Source organism: Homalodisca vitripennis, chromosome 1 (assembly GCF_021130785.1).
Source record: "Homalodisca vitripennis isolate AUS2020 chromosome 1, UT_GWSS_2.1, whole genome shotgun sequence".
Classification (NCBI taxonomy): domain Eukaryota; kingdom Metazoa; phylum Arthropoda; class Insecta; order Hemiptera; family Cicadellidae; genus Homalodisca; species Homalodisca vitripennis.
In genome coordinates, this window is record NC_060207.1 from 29,196,999 (window position 1) to 29,216,254 (window position 19,256).

The 19,256-nt window shown below is 35.2% G+C and overlaps 1 protein-coding gene across 1 annotated transcript in view; it reads left to right on the top strand.

The window, feature by feature from the left end:
* The first annotated feature begins 448 nt into the window (after window positions 1-448).
* The window catches only part of LOC124358956 (E3 ubiquitin-protein ligase TRIM23-like), a 30,443-nt gene continuing 11,635 nt past the window's right edge, over window positions 449-19,256 (top strand). Inside the window, exons 1-9 of the mRNA XM_046811245.1 lie at window positions 449-815; window positions 5,408-5,570; window positions 8,335-8,465; window positions 10,639-10,923; window positions 11,191-11,299; window positions 11,960-12,186; window positions 15,407-15,586; window positions 16,859-17,098; window positions 17,659-17,784. Of these exons, the coding sequence (XP_046667201.1) occupies window positions 723-815; window positions 5,408-5,570; window positions 8,335-8,465; window positions 10,639-10,923; window positions 11,191-11,299; window positions 11,960-12,186; window positions 15,407-15,586; window positions 16,859-17,098; window positions 17,659-17,784 (1,554 nt within the window). The 5' untranslated portion in view covers window positions 449-722. The remainder of the gene's footprint in view (window positions 816-5,407; window positions 5,571-8,334; window positions 8,466-10,638; window positions 10,924-11,190; window positions 11,300-11,959; window positions 12,187-15,406; window positions 15,587-16,858; window positions 17,099-17,658; window positions 17,785-19,256) is intronic.

The window sequence follows — 19,256 nt, forward strand, 5'->3', positions numbered from 1 at the left end:
CCTCTTTATTTAATGCAATGTATACCCGGTAGTAAAAAAATTGCAATAGAAAATAATGGAATGTATAGAACGAAATGTCTAGATACCAAAGTCAGCCAACAGCTATTAATCGTAATCTTAGTTGAACCAATTATTGTTACATTTTAAATTTACCTCACTTGATAGGGATCGGAGAGCTAGAACCATTTATTTACGGTGTGAGCTAGGGAGATGACCAAACATCAAAATTATGTTGTAGTTGTGGACTAAGTTTATTTTGTCGTCAGTTTCTTACATGTTATTTCCCTTCCTCTCTTATACTATTATATACTCTATATCAGTCGATTAGTAACAGCAACATTTGTATTCGTTGGTATGTGAGTGAGTAACTTTACAGACGACTCACGATTGCTTGCAATCGCAGATCAAAATAAACAAATCAGCTGTTTATGCCAATGTTTTATTCTGTATCTGAATAAAAATAAATAGAAGTACTAACAGTGGAGTGGTATTGTACGTACAATTCTTGAATAGTAAATAATCTGTTTTAAATAACATTTCGACTTTCGCAGTGAAACTATGAAATTCGCGTAGACTATATTTATTTGGTTTAGATTGCAGAATTATTAAATCTAACACAATCTGAAAGAAATGGAACTTTTTGTTATATAACTTTTGTTTAAATGAAACAACTTTCAATAATAAATTTATTGGTTTAAATATATCTTCCCTGTTCTGTTTTGATGTCTATTATACGGCACAAAACAATGTCAGGAGACCTTGCTGACCATTCCTATGCTCTAACAAGAAGTTTGAAATCTTCAACAAAAAACAATGTAAGTGTTGGCAAATGTATTATTAAGTTTAAAAAGTAGCCTATGTCTGGGCCTAGTTGTCTGTTTATTTATGTCCAAAGTGTTCCAAGACCTCTTCCTTGGTTGCATTAAGCTCAAACTGGCTGACATAATCTGCTCTCAGTAGCATGGTTTCACTGGCGTGAGGTCCATGTATTGAACCTAACACTTTCAATCAAAGATGTAAGTAGCTTTTATTTATAATCGTCAGTTGGATGCAGTATATCTAGATTTCTTGGCAATTAAGAGGTGAAAGGCCGACCTGGAAAATCACGAATTTGACGTTATCAACGTATTCTGCTCATCCTCCTAAACGAAAATATATATATGGTTTTGGGGGTGCAAATGACAAATAATACGGTTTTAGGGAGTATATTCATAAATAGTAAGTTTTTAATGTTCTGTTTGCTGTATCTGGATATCTGTTTACGTAAATATTATCTGTGGTCGGGACTGATACCTTATCTGTTATCTGAGCGCTCCGGGGCAAAGTCAGTGCGTCACAAGGTATTGTGTAAAGAATGGGTTCTGCTAAGTACGACAATTGTTAGCGACTATTGGGAGGCCTACAACTGTCTCTGTGACAAGGAATTCAGGCACTTCTCCGTGAATCATTCCATTAATTTTGTTGACCCTTTTCAAGGCCAAATATCCCCACCCACATACCAGGCTCCACCACTTTTTTGTTGCTGCCGCTCAGCTCTGTCCGCCAACAAACTAATGGTAAGTATTCTCTATTAATGTCCATTTGTGTATTTATATTAGGGTTTTTTGATTTATTAATTTTTTTACACTTTACGTAATTGACTTTGCATTACATTTCAATTTATATTTCTGATCAGCCCCTGTAGCATTTGATATTTTACTGATAGGTACTATCTCGAGGGATGTTTTTGTACCAACCCACGCAGATGGCCGGCACCCGTCTCAACCCGACAACAACTAATTAATTTTAGCTTGAAATTAAGAGAAACATTATTGATTTAGGTAAAAATTCTGCTCATTCCAGTTTTATTTTTCATTTACATTTCCAAAGATGGCGCCAAATTTGATGACGTCATCACAAGGTTTTATTTTATCCTGTTGGCTGAAAGGTGATGTTAGGAAGAGGGAGGTATCCTCGAGCACCTTGGAATCCAACGTGTATGCAAGCACTTGCTTTCCTGTGATCTTATAAGTATTTTCTGATTGGTAATTTTCTACACTAACTGTATCAATTAAAATTTATTTAATATTGAAATATATCACCAAGTGAGATCTTATTACATTTGAGATGAAAACTTGTGTAGGAAGATGAAATAACCAAACAATTATGTAAATAAATGTAACCCTACCTCAGAATTTATGTTAAATAACCCATATGCGTTATGCTGCAATAAAACATACTTTCATGGAATTTGTTATTTTATTAGTATAAATATTTTAATTGTCAATGCATTTCATATGTATTGATTGTCGCATATAATCCTGAACCTATATGTTCATCCGTACAATTAGCCCAATATCTCCTACACACTTCAAAGTAATTCCTTTAAAACGTTGCATGCTTGTATAACATATGAATTTTAAAACAAAATAAAGTTCTTTAAAAGGGGTTATTTTCCTTACACATAACATATAGGAATCAAAGAAAAATGTTTAAATTTTTTTCCAGCCTACTGCATTTCTTACTCAAAAAGTTGTATAATGTTTAGGTCCTGGTAAAATATGTAAATTTATAATACATCTGTTGCGGGCACTGATTTCCAAAGATATGTTCAGGTAGAAAGTTTCAGAATAGGCGTCACAGTATGCTAAGCTATGCAATAACAATAACAATAATAATAACAATACAGAGATAGAAAAGAAAAATGATTTTTTAGTTGTTCCAGGTCACAAATTCGTCAATTGAGTAAAATGTCTGTTTGATGAGCCATGTTTTCAGTTGAGATTTGAGTTCTTCACTTTACTGCTTTTCTTTAGATGGTCAGGTAGATGGTTGAAGAGTTTTCGTCCCATGTAGCTTGGCTGCCTCTCGTACTTTGTAAGGTGATGGTTGGGCAGGGTGAAGTCGTTTGCATTTCTGGTGTTATAGTTGTGTGTCTCTCCCAGTCTTGTAAGATTTTGTGAGACAGCATAGCAGATTACTTCCAAAATGAACAAGGACACAACTGTCAGTATGTTTAGATCTTTGAAAGCTGATCGACAGGAGTCCAAAGCATTTAGGTCTGCTAATGTTCTCACTGCTTTTTTCTGTAAAACTAATACTCTTTGCCGATTTGTTATTGAGGAGTTGCCCCACACTGTCACACCATATCGTAAATGTGACTCGAACAGCGAGAAGTATGCAGTTTTGGCTGTGTCCAGGTTGCAAGTAGTTTTTAGCCTATATATAACATATAAACTGCTGTTGTCTTTTACATAGTCGATTTATGTGTGAGGTCCAGGTTAGTTTACTGTCAATAATAATCCCAAGGTATTTTGCTTCAGTTGTAAGTTCCACTTCTGGAAGACTGGAGGTTTTTATAGTTTTCAGCCCAAAATTTATTTGCTGTGTTTTACTTGAGTTTAGCACAAGCTCATTCTGATAGCAGTATTGTTTTGCCATACTCAGGGCAATAAAAGATGACACCTCAAGCTCCGAAGGTTGTTTGTCGGCTACAATTAGAGCAGTATCGTCTGCGTACATCATCACCCGGCTGTAGTCCTGAAGCTCTTTCGGTAGGTCGTTTGTGAAGAGGATAAACAGTACAGGGCCAAGTACCGAGCCCTGTGGGACCCCTCTATTGATCGATAGTGGAGTAGATGAGACCTTGTAGATTGTATTGTTTCTTTTGTATGAGATTTCTACTATTTGTGAACGCTCCTTCAGGTAGCTGGTCATCCATTTCATAGTTTTCCCTGTCACACCCATTTTCTCCATTTTCTGTAGAAGAAGTGCGTGGTCCAAGCAATCAAAAGCTTTGCTGAAGTCCAAGAAGAAGGCACTGGTGGAATTCCCTTCTTCCAGTAGCTCCAGTATATTCTCAGTGAAGCTTATGAGAGCTGAGGCTGTTGATTTGCCCCTTAGGAAACCATGTTGCTGGGTTGTTAGGAGGTTATGAGTTGTAAGGTGGTTCAAGAGACGGGAAAGTACAATTTTCTCAATTACTTTTGAGATGGTAGAGATAAGGGATATTGGTCTGTAGTTATCTATTAAAGTGGATGGGTTCTTTTTTAGTTTTGGATAAACTTTTGCCAGTTTTAGCGCTTTTGGAAAATGTAAGAAATTTTATTCATCTTGATCTACTACAATGTACAAAGAGAAGTCTTCTTGATGTGAAGAGCCAAAACTGTGTGAATGTTAGTACTGGACTATGTTGGTGAACTGGGCAATGAGGTTTAGATCAAAGGTGCTTCATATTTACAAACTGGACATAATTGTATCAGTTCAGCAAGTATGGTAGAGAATCTATATACGTTTTAACCATTTGAGTACCAGCTACTTCATGCTGCAGCCTATATAAAATTGCTAAGGTCAAACTGGCCAGTTTTTGCGGTTTTCTATGTAGAAATTTATTGCACATTCTGTTTATAGGCATACAACAATTCTTTTGTTTAGTATTAAATTGAATGTTCTAACAGTGTATTCAATAAAAAATTTAATAAGCTATTTTTTACTCATGAAGTTTACAAACAATTGTGATTAGTTTTGAAATTTTGAGTATATTTGTAAAATTAGGTATATATGTAAATATTTTATACACAGAAATATTCTTTATAGAAATATACAGGTCCTAATTATAAGGCTATGTAGAAAAGTAGATAGGCGTACATGTAGATAAAAAACTAAGGTGGTAAATAAATGTTATCAAAAAAGTGCTATTTATGTCTTTTTAATTTTTACTTTGTTTAATAAGGCTCTGAAATTTTCTCTCGGTGGCAACTTATTATATGTTTATAAACCTGACAAAACACAAAAAATCATAACACTAATAACTTGATGAATTAATGTAATTTTACTTATAATATAACCAACAAATACAAATATTTAAGGCAGTATTCAAGCAAAATAAAAACTAAGATGTAATGAGCTGATCTGCAGTTTTCTAACAAATAGAAATCATAAATCAAGTCTTTCTTAAATTACGTGTGTGGAGTAAGGAAATACTACAGTAAATGTTTATTGACATCATTGACTTTATTACAGAGTAGCCTCTTGGTTTAAAAAAATCCAAAAAAACAAAAAGGAAAAACTGCCTGTTCACTTTACTTACTGATTCATATATTCAGCAAATATGTACACTAATTGTTTATGGTATGTGTTTAGATATTAATTAAAATTACATTAATTTTTATAAAATATTAGCCATTACAAATTGATGGAATCAGTCAGTTACATTCATGAGGATATTAATAGTGTGAGCTAGAATACAATTAAATTTCCAGGTTTCTAAATTTCCTTGAAACTAGCTTTACTATATATTTGTATTTTAATAAACATTCAAAATCAATAAGTATAGTGTTATATTCCAAAAAGACAAAAATATTGTTACATTGGAGTGTTTAAGTACATCATTTTCCTCCTGATTGTTGGTATCATTCATGTTTGACAGGTGCTTGAATGCCGTGTGTGTCAGGATGTATTTGGGTTGGTTGGAGACAAAGTGCCCCGACTGCTGTATTGTGGTCACACCGTGTGTCACGCTTGTCTCCTGAGGCTGCCACTCCGGGATGATACTATACAATGCCCCTTTGATCGTCAGCCCACTCCTGTTGGTATGTTTCAATCATGAGTGTCTCATAGTCTCTGGTCTCATGTATACAGTGGCAATCCACTTATATGTTAGGTAAAGCCAAAATATACTATTTGAGTAATGAATTACTTAAATATTATATTATATCCGTACCAACTTATTTTTATATGTAAAACTGTTTACAACCGTATTTATTAAAGGCAATTTATTTAATCTATATATATATAAAAGAAAGTCGTGTTAGTTACACTATTTATAACTCAAGAACGGCTGAACCGATTTGGCTGAAAATTGGTAGGGAGGTAGCTAAGGACTGGGAGAAGGACATAGGATACTTTTTATCCCGTTCCTGATTCAGGATTCCGCCCCACTGGTCTCTAAAAGTTACAGAAATACCTGTAAGAAATGCATTGCAGCAAACATATGTTATTAAGTGAAAGAGCCTTTTCAAATTTAATCAGCTGTTCTTTGTAAACATACATAATGCGACAAAAGAAATATATGTTTTTATAATTTAATTATTATTTTAAATTTCTTTACACTTATAATTTGAAAGGATAGAGTAAGCTTAAGAGAAACACCAAATTTTGTTTCAACTGTTTCTGCAATCACTTAGACATAGTTAAACATAGACTTTACTATCCAGATAATACAATTCAAATTTGACGTAAAAATTCACCTTTAACTGCAATATTTATCTAATATAAACCATGCTCATGCTTGATCAGAGGAGCAATGCAGATATCAAAATTACTATCTTACGTTGGCTACAAATATAAAGAATGTTATAAAACCAACCTTAGTTTTTTTTTTTTTTTTGACAGAAGTATGGTTCTCGAAACTCCGTGTGTACATATTCTCTCGATCGAGACAACAAAGCAAGCTCAATCATGGCATCGGAGATATACGAGTAACTAATTTGATCCAGAAGTGATACACGCGCAAAGCCTAAAATAAAAACCATACGTAATTTTGCTTAACATCTGAAGCTCATAATCATTAGACTGTAATAATATGTACCTAAAATATACCTATTTCCCTTTTAAAATTACATTGAGTGCCACCATTTATTACATTGTATGTGCGCTAATGAATTCCAACTTTTTGACTCCTGTCCACGATGGTCTAATATAGTTCAATTGTATACAAAAATCATAGAATATTGGAGAAAAATTCCAGTTATTTCACAGGTGCATATTGAGACTGTTTTAACATTTAAATCTTAAATAGATCATGAGCTTGGAGTACCTTCAGTGACTATCATTTATCTCAGAAGGGTAATAACGACGTTCAAAAGAAATATGCCTCCTATGTTCCAATTTTTCTGTAGGAAATCGTGTGCGAAGCCGTGGGTATCTGGGTATTTGGTTGTAATTGGTATTTTATTGAAAATGAAGAGTTTTCGTTATAAATTACTACGAATTACTACGAACTAGCTGTTACTCGCAGCCAATTGCGCATAATTGCTTTTACTAAGTAATATAAGGACTTCGGTTCTTAAGATTTGCGTGCAAAGCCGTGGGTAACAGCTAGTATTTAAATAAGATCTCTCCAAACACATATTGAATGATGATTTGTTTTGTGCTTTGGCAACACTGCAGTCTTATATGTCATCATGACTTTTTAACCATTAAACTTTCAACAAAATTATTTGGTAAAAATGTTGACACACTAAGTTTGACATACAAATTTGTCTATAAAAATTGTTCCATTCCATGCCTGATGTTAAAATATTTTATTAATTTTTTACATGGGTTTTTATATAAAACCATCATAAAATTATTTGTTGAAAATGTAGTAACATACAAACAACATACATACCAACATACATGTCTTATTTCAAAATGTGTTTCTAAAAAATTTTCTGTAATTTCCAAATTACATATTTGTTTGTACGTCTACCCCATACTAATTTATAACTTTTTACAATTTAAATAGTTCAAATGTGGAGTTTGTATTATTTGTGACTAAACCGCCCAGGTAACATAAAGTGTTATTGTTTAAACTGAATTATTACATTTTTTGAATATTTATTTTATAATTTGTAGTATCCTTCAATTTATTTTGTAATTTGTTAGTAATGTTAATACTATCAAGTAAAAGTTACTTTTAATTTGATTATCTATCATCATAACTCCTACCACCCCTCTTATCTAATTTTGGCTGAAACAAATATTTTTATTCTTTAATTTTAAATATAAGTAGATCATAAGACAAAATTTGAAAAAGAAATTACGTCTTTGTTTAATTTACAATACTGATTCTTGAATAATAGGATCAATAGTACTTATCATATTTAGAATGAGAATTGTTACTATGCCAAATGTTCACCTTTCTTTTAATGAAGCGTCTAAATCAGACACTGTCTCTGACTTGACTCATGAGAACGAAAGAGGTGTTCTCGTTATCTCATCAGGCATAGTTGAATTCACTATGATGATTCAGATACGATCCACAACAACAGAGTTTTATACACATAACGTAGCTATGGTGGAAAGGTTTTATTGAATACAAATATTGAGTTCAGATCCATGTCACCTTCCGCTTAATGTAGTGTATGAAATTTCAGAAGTCAATCTGTGAATGTATCAGATTTCTGACACTGCACTAAGTGGAAAGTGAAATGGATCTAACCGCAACATTCATATTGAATCAATCCCTCCCACCATTTGCTAAATTATGTGAAGTGTTCACTAGTTATTAAACAATGGGAGATTTTTGAAGTATTTTGTTATATACATCGAAGAAAGTTCACCTAGCACTTAAATTGATTACTTTTCCTTTAGGTAATTCAGGGGTTTGGGGCTTGAAGAAGAATTTTGCCCTCCTGGAATTATTGGAAAGACTCCAGGATTCTCAAGAGAGAGAAGCAGTTATAGTTCTACTTTCCACAGATATGCTACACAAGGAGAGACAGGTTAGTGTAACTAATTATTGAAACTGGTCATACAAATAACCCCAGTTAATCTTTTGAAAATAAAAATGTTAGTTATTACATAAAATATGTACTGTCTAATTAAATGTTTGTAAAAAAATACAGCCACTGGAAAACCTGTTTTGTAAGCATTTAGAAAACTATTATAACATGGTAATATTTTTAACCTTTATTGTTTTATTTACATTTTTATTGGTAATAAACAATAAACTACGAGGCACATCCAGAAAGTAAGTGTACTGGTACTTTCACAGCTGTAGAGAATACTTTTTCGACATGTTGGCAACACTGCCACGTAGCCTGATCCCTCCCATTTAAAATGAGACCAATCCGAGGTTAGTGTGTTGAAAACTCTTGACGCAGCAGCATCTCTCACAAAAAATGTCGATCGTATCTCCCGCCAAGTGCGAAATTCGTGCCGTCATTCGCTACCTCGTTGCAGGGAAAAGCTGCGTTTGAATTTATAATGATGTGAAAACTATTTACGGTAAAGGAGCTATAAATCGTACAAGTGGTGTCACGAGTTTAAAAATGTCCGTACTTCCGTGCATGAGGATCAGAGGACCTTCAATTGTGACTGATGAACTTGTGGAAAAAAATCGAGATTGCGGTCTGTGATGATAGCAGATTGACGTTATATGAACTTTCTGCGATGTTTCCACAAATCTTCGTGTCTCTGATACGCGAAACAATCACAGAAACTCTTGGATATCGGAAATTGTCTGCGAGGTGGGACCCAAAACAGCTGACAGAACAACACAAGTTGAATTGAGTGCAGAGCTCCAAAGAGTTTTTGGAACTCGAAGGCGATGATTTTCTTTACTCTACTGTTACTGGAGATGAAACTTGGGTTGCCCACTACATGCCTGAATCTAAGAGGCAGTCTAAGCAATGGCGTCACACCTTGTCACCCTCCGCCAAGAAATTCAAAACCACAATTTCAGCCAAAAAATCATGGCATCCGTGTTTTAGGACCAGAAAGGCTTAATTTTGATTGAATATCTGCCTCACGGAGAGACCATCAATGCAGCAAGATATTGAAAAGGGTGATTCAGAATAAAAGGAGGGGCATGCTGACGAAGGAAGTCTGCCTGCAGCACGACAATGCCAGACCTCACACGGCCAACGCCACGAAGCAACTCCTGGACTCTTTTGGATGGGACGTATTGAACCATCCCCCGTATTCCCCTGACCTGGCCCCTTCAGATTTCCATCTCTTCTTTCCCTGAAGGTGACATGAGTGGAAACAAGTTTTGAACGGATGAGGAGGTGAAGGGGAGGTGGAGAAGTGGGTGAAAGAGCTGGCGGGAGACTTCTTCGAGGCGGGCATAAAAAAATTGATCCCACGGGTGACCACTTGCATCGAGAGGGATGGTGACTTATGTCGAAAAATAACTTTCATATGTACAAGTGTAACCAAGTATGTTTTTGTTTTAATAAATTATTTTAACCCTACATAAATTGAGTACACTTAATTTATGGACGTGCCTTGTATTTTTTAATTTATTTGTAGGCTTAAAATATAATTATTTATTGCTTTACAATAAGAAAGTAAAAAAATAATTGTTAAAAGATTTTGAGGACAAAAATATGAAAATTCGAACACATGGTAAATTAGTTAATTATATTTAAAATCATGTATAAAAATGAGGGCTGTTTCAAAAGTAATCTCCTGCTTGTTATTAATAAAACTCAGAAGTAGATCAAAGTATTTTTTTTTATATACATTTTAAAATTACATCTTTCTCCTATTCCTCAAAATTATTGTCATGTAAATTTAAATACTTTCCTTATCCATCATAACTAACTTAGAAGTTCCTTATGCTTAAAAAACTTCCACCAGTACCTTGGTTCAGCCTTTTTTGAATTCTTCATCATATCAAATCGATAAGAGCCCAGCTAAGTGCATGAATAAGTCACTTGGAGCTAAATCTGGGCTGTATATTGTTTGTATTAAGTATCACACGCATTTATTGAAAATATAATAATTGATTGCCTGTTAACAAAAGCTGATGTGATTAGAATAATGATGTTCTAAATTTGCATAATATTCAACATCCGGATTTTATTTTTGCTTAAATACAAATTCGGTTCAACCCTATTTTTGTGCACAATTAATATATTTTCATTGAACACAATGACTTGTGATCTTCAGTTGGGTATCCGGTGTGACGAGAACGATGCACACACAGCTGTGCTATACTGCACAGTGTGTGCCTCACACCTCTGTGAGGTCTGCAGCGAGAGCTCACACGCCACACGTACCCTGGCCAAGCATCGCCGGGTCCCATTGTCAGAGAAACCTCGGGAACGTCCTCGCTGCCCTGCCCACCCTGCTCACCCTGCCGAGTTTGTCTGCCTGCAAGACGAATGCCAGACATCCTCGTCCACCATCATGTGCTTCATATGCAAGGATTATGGACGCCACAAGAACCATAAGGTACAGCATTTTGAGCTATTTATGTTCAATCAAACAATTATAACACTTCTTAAAACAGAGAGACGAAATTATAAGTTTTACTTACGTTGATTGGTTCATGCTGAGAGTGCTGTGGCCATCTGGATCAACCACGCCATGGATTGGGAACTACGAGACACGTACCAACATGTCTACAATAGTTAAAGTGTTAGAGTCAACTCAACGAACTAATTTGTAAAGATGAATAATGACATAACAGAACCAAAAACAGGTGTCAACATGTTCCAGCACGCTCTTGTAGAGGTGGAGGCAGAGAACATCCGCTCGTCTGTGGTGAATGCAGTACAACACATGAGGACTCTTATGGAGGACATGAGTGACACTGTCCATAGGCTAGGTAAGCTCTGTTAAAGTTCATTTTTGGTCTGAAAGCCTATTGTTAAAACCAAAACATGGTTGGTTGGTTAACTACATTCTTGGATATATAAGAAAACATTTCAGTTAATGCAATTTGTTATTTCATAATCAGTGACTGACTGGGAAGACCATGTATTTGGAGATATGTTCTAGATTATAAAGTGAAGGTGAGTGTAGTTTGCTATTTCAAATTAAATACAATATTTACAACTTATTATCACGAAAACTAATGTCAAATTTACCTAAAAGTTTACTGTGTACTTAAAATAGCTAAAGTCTGATCCATTGAATTTTACAACATTTATTTTAAAATTATATTTGTATGTTCTATCTCTATGATAATATACAATAGAATGTAAATAAATAGGGAAGAAAAATAATCCTTGCCATAGCATTATAGAATTTCAGCCATAGTCATAAAACTATGTAAAGTGCTGAAAGGTAAAGAAATGTTTCTGCTCTTTGGTAAACTTCAGCTGTAAGGGTCAACAGCTGTTTAGTGTCAGTTAACTTTGGATTATGTGGCCTAAATATTTTAATTATTTTCCAGAATTCTTTAATGTTCTGAGAAACTTTTCCTATATTTCTCTCCTATAATTGGTTTACTGACAATTATTGAGGTCTGTTCATAATGCTGCAGAGCAGGTTGCGGTGGGCCTGGAGGGAAGGCAGGGACCAGGAGGGGAGTTGCTGGAGCCGGGGACTTGTGAGCTGGCACGTGCCCGTGTGGAGCAATACTTCAAGCAGCTGCGAGAGACACTGTTGCTGCAGGAGGCGGCGGCTCGGAGTGCAGTGGACACACATGTGCGAGAACGGCTCTGCTCTCTCAGGCAACTTCAGGAGGACCTAGCTACTTGGCTATCTCAGGTCAGCTAGACAGATCCAATTAAAATTGCTAATACGAGTATGACAGGGTTTTTTCAGAATTGGCCATAAATCAATTTGAGTACAGTTTTAATATTTATTCAAGAAGAACAGGAAACCACTGACTTTTTCATAATTATTAATTATCTTCAAGTTCAGTTAGAAGGAACTGATTGATATATTCCACTTGATTGTATATCTCTGAAATTTAGCATATTCATCGTGAATGATAATTATTCAAAAGTACAGACAAATTCCAGTACTAGAAGGAAATCAAACAGTGGTGCAGGTCGACTTGACATAAACTATTATCAAATGAAATGAGGGACAGGGTTCACAAATTACATATTATAAATGGCTTATATTGAAAAATATTATTTTATTGATATTTAAATATCAATTTTCTAACAGTATGGTGGATTGACGAATTGCAAGAATTAACAAAACATTACATATGGAATGATTTAGTTGCTTATTCACCTATATAATATCACATATCTAAGTTTTCTCCTATAGAGGTGTGACTCTAGACAGTTTATAACCATATATCAGACCTGACTATTTCCTTAAATTCTTCAGGAGGAATCAAAGTAATTTAGAGTTAAGGATTTTAATTTTTGATGTAATATAAGTGGTTGTAGCATTTGTAAAGTGTGACATCACCAATACAGCACAATGAAGTCAAAAGTATATCTCCTAGACTGAAACCGATTGTGTTATCCATCGGAAGCAGTAGTGGATAATTCATTAGATCTGATGTACAGGTGATAGTGTGAGAGCGCCATACAGCAGTGTGACATCACCAATACAGCACAATGAAGTCAAAAGTATATCTCCTAGACTGAAACCGATTGTGTTATCCATCGGAAGCAGTAGTGGATAATTCATTAGATCTGATGTACAGGTGATAGTGTGAGAGCGCCATACAGCAGTGTGACATCACCAATACAGCACAATGAAGTCAAAAGTATATCTCCTAGACTGAAAACCGATTGTGTTATCCATCGGAAGCAGTAGTGGATAATTCATTAGATCTGATGTACAGGTGATAGTGTGAGAGCGCCATACAGCAGTGTGACATCACCAATACAGCACAATGAAGTCAAAAGTATATCTCCTAGACTGAAACCGATTGTGTTATCCATCGGAAGCAGTAGTGGATAATTCATTAGATCTGATGTACAGGTGATAGTGTGAGAGCGCCATACAGCAGTGTGACATCACCAATACAGCACAATGAAGTCAAAAGTATATCTCCTAGACTGAAACCGATTGTGTTATCCATCGGAAGCAGTAGTGGATAATTCATTAGATCTGATGTACAGGTGATAGTGTGAGAGCGCCATACAGCAGTGTGACATCACCAATACAGCACAATGAAGTCAAAAGTATATCTCCTAGACTGAAACCGATTGTGTTATCCATCGGAAGCAGTAGTGGATAATTCATTAGATCTGATGTACAGGTGATAGTGTGAGAGCGCCATACAGCAGTGTGACATCACCAATACAGCACAATGAAGTCAAAAGTATATCTCCTAGACTGAAACCGATTGTGTTATCCATCGGAAGCAGTAGTGGATAATTCATTAGATCTGATGTACAGGTGATAGTGTGAGAGCGCCATACAGCAGTGTGACATCACCAATACAGCACAATGAAGTCAAAAGTATATCTTCTAGACTGAAACCGATTGTGTTATCCATCGGAAGCAGTAGTGGATAATTCATTAGATCTGATGTGTGAGAGCGCCATACAGCAGTGTGACATTTAAGTGCTGACAGCACTACAAAAACTATATTTATCGAGTAGTAGAAGCAAATAGGTGTGATTTGCAAATGTGTTTGATTTGCATAACAGACTCTTTTCACCTTAAGGATATTACATTGTGGACTCAAGTTTTGAGTTTTGAGTGCTCTTGGTTACTAGCCTCCTAGCACTCAAGATACACAATGTCAAGGAGTAACAAAGATTAATTTAATTTCAATTAGGTTGGGTAGTTCACATTTGATGACTTTTGCTCAGGTTTAACAGTAACATAGTCCTTCCCCATTTACCCAGGATGGTTTACTTATGGCTGGTTTATTTGCTAGTACAATCTATACTAAGTACAGCATAAACCAATGTCAGTTATATATGGAAATATATGAAGAGTTTGAAGCTTCTTTGTCTCAAAGTCTTTTTGATCTCTGCAGACAAACATGAGTCCAGATTCCAGGAGTAAAGTCTGATAGCATTAGATTCCAGATGTTGCACTAAGAGGGAGATGAACATGAGCTAAACCCAAAATTCACACTAGATGAGTGTTTTATTTGCAATTTAATTTATGTGTATGAACTCTGCACACCAGCAGTAACAGATGTATTTTAAATTAGGTACAAACTAAAATAAAGTTGTAATCATAGAATACTGAAAATAACTACAACTAAATCTATTAGAGATGATCAATTGGACTAGAAGTGGGTGAGACTTCATTAGTTTTAAATGTTTTTTAAGCTTAAACGTTAGGAGAATAATCCCTTGTCCGCATCGTCAGGTAGTTGAATGAATAGAGCTTCTTCTTCCAAAGTAGAATGACTGAATCAGTAATCATTATCCCTCCTTGAATATACTGTCACTCAAGAAGCTGTGAGAATACTTCATAGGTTTAACCAGAGATTTCCTCAGCCTCTTGTCTTAATAAACATAAAAAATATTGTATAGTTTACAAAATTTCACAATGGAAGTTGAGGAAGCAACTAACCTAGCCTGTGTAGGACTGAATGTTTGAATTGATTTTGGTAAAAATGCATGCGTGTACAGTTTGGATACATATAAATTTTTCAGGACGTTTAAGTCTATTTGGTTGCTCTAAAATAGTGTTTGTGGCTTTCTCCAAATAATTTTTTATTAAAATTTATTAGTTTATATTTACAAATTTTGTAGTAAGAAAAACAAAAAATCAAAAGCGACTGTCAATATCCTATTACTATTTTTGTTTATCTGTTTCAATAATTTTTTTATTCCAGTGTGAAAAAATAAGGAATTGAAACAGAATTATTGCTTAAAAGACACAAAACTGCAATCTAGTGGAAAAACAAACAAATACGTGATCATTAGCATCTAGAAAGAGCACAACGAGTGCCCCTCAGGCAAGTTCCTCAATGGGTGAACACTCTTCAAGAAACTCGTGGATACACTATTGTACATTGTAATGCAGCAACAGATAATTTGAATTATTACAGGTGGCAGTGGTATGTGTTCAGTGTGAGGCCACCATACAACAGGATGATGCTCGAGTTCTAGCAGCCTCTCGGGAACTCAAGGAGGCACTGTCGTCCATTGAAAAGCAACAGCAGCAGTATGCAGAGCTCAGCCCAGAGCAGCTCCAACCAGACCCCAGCATTCCCATCACTTTCACCAAGGTTAGTAATCAGTAATGTTGAGGTTTTATTTTACTTCTAGAAGGCTTTCTTATCAATAAATATTTATCAGGTGTAGAAGGCTTTTCTTATCAATAAATATTTATCAGGTAGTATAAGTATTAGAATTTTTATTCTATCAAATTCTTCTTCACCATAAAGGTAAAATAAAAGTTTGAAAACTCTTGCAAAGCCTCAGGGAGAAGCATTTTGACTTCAGGATGAATCACCATTCATAATGAAGAGTAAAGTTATTGGTAATCAGCAATCATAATAAATTCATTAAGAAAATTGAAGAATAATTTTGTGAAACCTTATGAATTCTCCTTCATATCTTTTTGTTTTTCAATGACTGGTCTTGGCATTAAAAATCCATCATCAAGCTGTAAAACTATAACATCTAGGTTTTTGTACAAATTCTGAAATACAATAAATAATAATCAGAAACAAATTTAAATTAACAGTAACCATAAAATAATTAGGACATGACGCAGCGGTGGCTGGCTGGCTGACACACCTGCCAAATTATCAGTGGGCCAGCAGTAATTTGCTTGTCATGTATGTGTCTTGTTCTATATTTTAGAATTTTGACAAAGACCTGGATGTTGTAGTTTTACAGCCTGACATTGGGGTTTTAACTTAAAAATAAGACATTGAAAAAACAAAAAAGAACTGGAGACTGGTATAAGGTACGTAACCTTTTATAATCTACTCATTCCTGAAGTAGTCGTGAATAATGAGTTTTTGCACACATTGACTCCAGCAGATGTGTTAGTGCACCATAACCATTATGGCTAGTCAGAATCACTCAGTATAGAATTGCAGTGAGGGTTTTGAATAAAGAACAGTTTGTACATAAAATATTTTTTTTAATGGTGTTAATCATAATGCACCTACAAACATTGTGATAAATACCAGTTCAATATAAAATTAGTTTCTATTTAAACTCCAGTTTTTTAAACAACTGTTTAAAAAACAGTATTTACGAATATTATTTTAGATAAAACAGCTACAACATAAAATGTTTTTCAGCTGGATGTGGGCTGAACAATTATTTATGCAAGTAAGAACATTTTATTACTAAACGTACTACTTCTCACGTAGTCAAATCTCCATGTTATTCAGTCACAAAAATCTTGTAAAAGTTAATAAAAAGATATATATATATATATATATATATGATATGCATGAAATTAGGCGTACTCCAGTTGATGGTCATTAAAATTTTTATTATTCTTATAAATGTCTAAAAGTAATTTGTCCCAACAATTGCAGGACAACCGAGTGCACATCGGGCCCAAGATAGAGATGCGAGTGGTGACTCTTGGGTTGGATGGAGCTGGTAAGACCAGCATCCTATTCAAGCTGAAACAGAACGAGTTCATGGCAGTGATCCCGACTATAGGCTTCAATGTGGAGTCAGTTGAGTACAAGAACGTCAGGTTCAACATTTGGGACATTGGTGGTCAGCCGAAGCTGAGGCCTCTGTGGAAACATTATTACCTCAACACTCAGGTATAAGCTCTGGAGAAGTAAATACACTCCTCTTATGGTTTCAAAACAATTGCCACTCTGTACATATACACCCATAAAATTGCGATATATATTACTGTAACTTATTAATATTCTTCCACATCTTTCATGTCACTTTTACAAAAGATGGCATTATATGTACTAATAACCACAGGGTCGGTATCGACCCTCTGCTAGTACAAAAATGTGTGCGAGTAACTGCTTGTCTTTTCCAGATTCTGGATATATATGGGTTATGAAGAACAATGATAGGTTCATTGATGTTTGAATGCACTTTACAGGAACATATTTGTAACTAATTCTTATCAATGTTCTCAGTATTTTCTTGCAATGACTTAAGTTTAATTTCTGTGCTATAAATTATGAAATTCTTTTAAACTTGTCATAATTTATATATTTTTATTTACTTGTTAATAATGTTCAAATGATGCTATAAATGAGTAACACCATTTCCCAAATGAATCACTTCTTACATAAAACAATATTCATTAATGTAACTTTGCCATATGCTGTATTCAATGTGACCGCCCGGGTGTGCGTAGGCTGTGGTGTTTGTGATCGACTCTGCAGACAAGCAACGGCTGCCAGAAGCCCTCAGTGAGCTGTCGAAGCTAATGTCTGAGAAGGAACTGAAGGACGCAGCTTTGCTGATTCTTGCAAATAAACAGGTACATATTGGACATTCTTGCTAATATATTGACTGTGGCAGGCACCTGCATGTTGGGACTCATACAATAATCTTGAATCCATTTCACATGTTGTCTTCTTAATATACTGATATACATTTTTTACCAAATCTTAAGACGATTTACTTGATAAAATCCCAAAATAGTAACCCTTTTACCCCCGAGCTGTACCAACATGTCGGTGTGCTAACTGTCATAGCCTTCGGCACAGGTAGATGCATAAACCACCCAGCATTAGACCGGCTGTGTATATCTCTATACCGCCATGGTAGTATTTCAGTTTTATACATGTACACACAATCAATTGCTCTTCTGCTAATTTTGAAGATACATATATAATGACAATTTTAGTACAGTTTTATTTGTCATTGAATAAGCCAAAATTATGTGTTTATATAAGATGCTATATCATAACAATAGTACAATTGGATTGGTAGGCCTGGTCCTACACTAATTGCTGTGTGGTATTTCGCTGCTTATTTAAGTTTATATATTTAAATAATACGATCCGAGTGCAGAGTTTAAACGAGTTCAGCGTTTACTTGAACTGTGCCCGTGGCCGTCCAGCGCCACTAAATACTCTGGACTACCGTAAGTAGTAATGCTTGTCAGGATTGGCGTTATCAGTGAAGTGTCTATTCTTGGAAATATCGGCATGAATGGGTACCTGCAGACACGCAACGCTCAGTCGGCGCATGCGCACTAGAGTCTTCCAGCAGGCTGCCGCCGCACGAAATTCCCCTGCCGTACCTGCAGCTACAGTGCAATAGACTAGCCACCTGTCCGACTACGGCGCGGTTTCACTTGCGCCTGCATTTTATGGACGGCAATCTTACTACATATCTACAGTGCTGATTGCCAATGTTCTTTTTCAGGAGTACTTGGAAATCAGGTATTCCTTCCTGACTGTAATAATAACGTTTTTAATAGGCACATTTATTTTTTTGTTTTCTTCTGATTTCGTTTTACCGTAAACTGACAATGGTGGTAACTCGTGCAAAGTTAGCTTGTGAAAATTTGGAAAGTGTATTAAATACTACAAACAATCTTGATGACATCTCTGCAAACATTGTCTCCGAACTCTGCCTAAATTGGAAAAAATTGCAAGCTAATTGTCCGGACCCTAGACTGCAGGAATTGGAAAAGGGTGTCTCCCAACTTATTAAAAAACTTGACGAAACTTCGAGCATTATCTCACATCTCGAGTCTTTGGTTGAAACCGGCAAATCAGACATTTTATCTCTCGAAAGTAAACTGTTGGAGGTGAAAGGTAATAGTCGAGCTGCAATGAACGACTCTTTACACGCCCAAGATGTCATCACTGAAGAAAGAGACTCTATTTTAAAAGATAATATGTTATTGAAAAATAGTTTAAATTCATGTAAAGGTACTTTAAATCAAATTATAGGGGAAAATCATTCTCTCCAATCTCTAATTATGGAGAAAAATGCCAC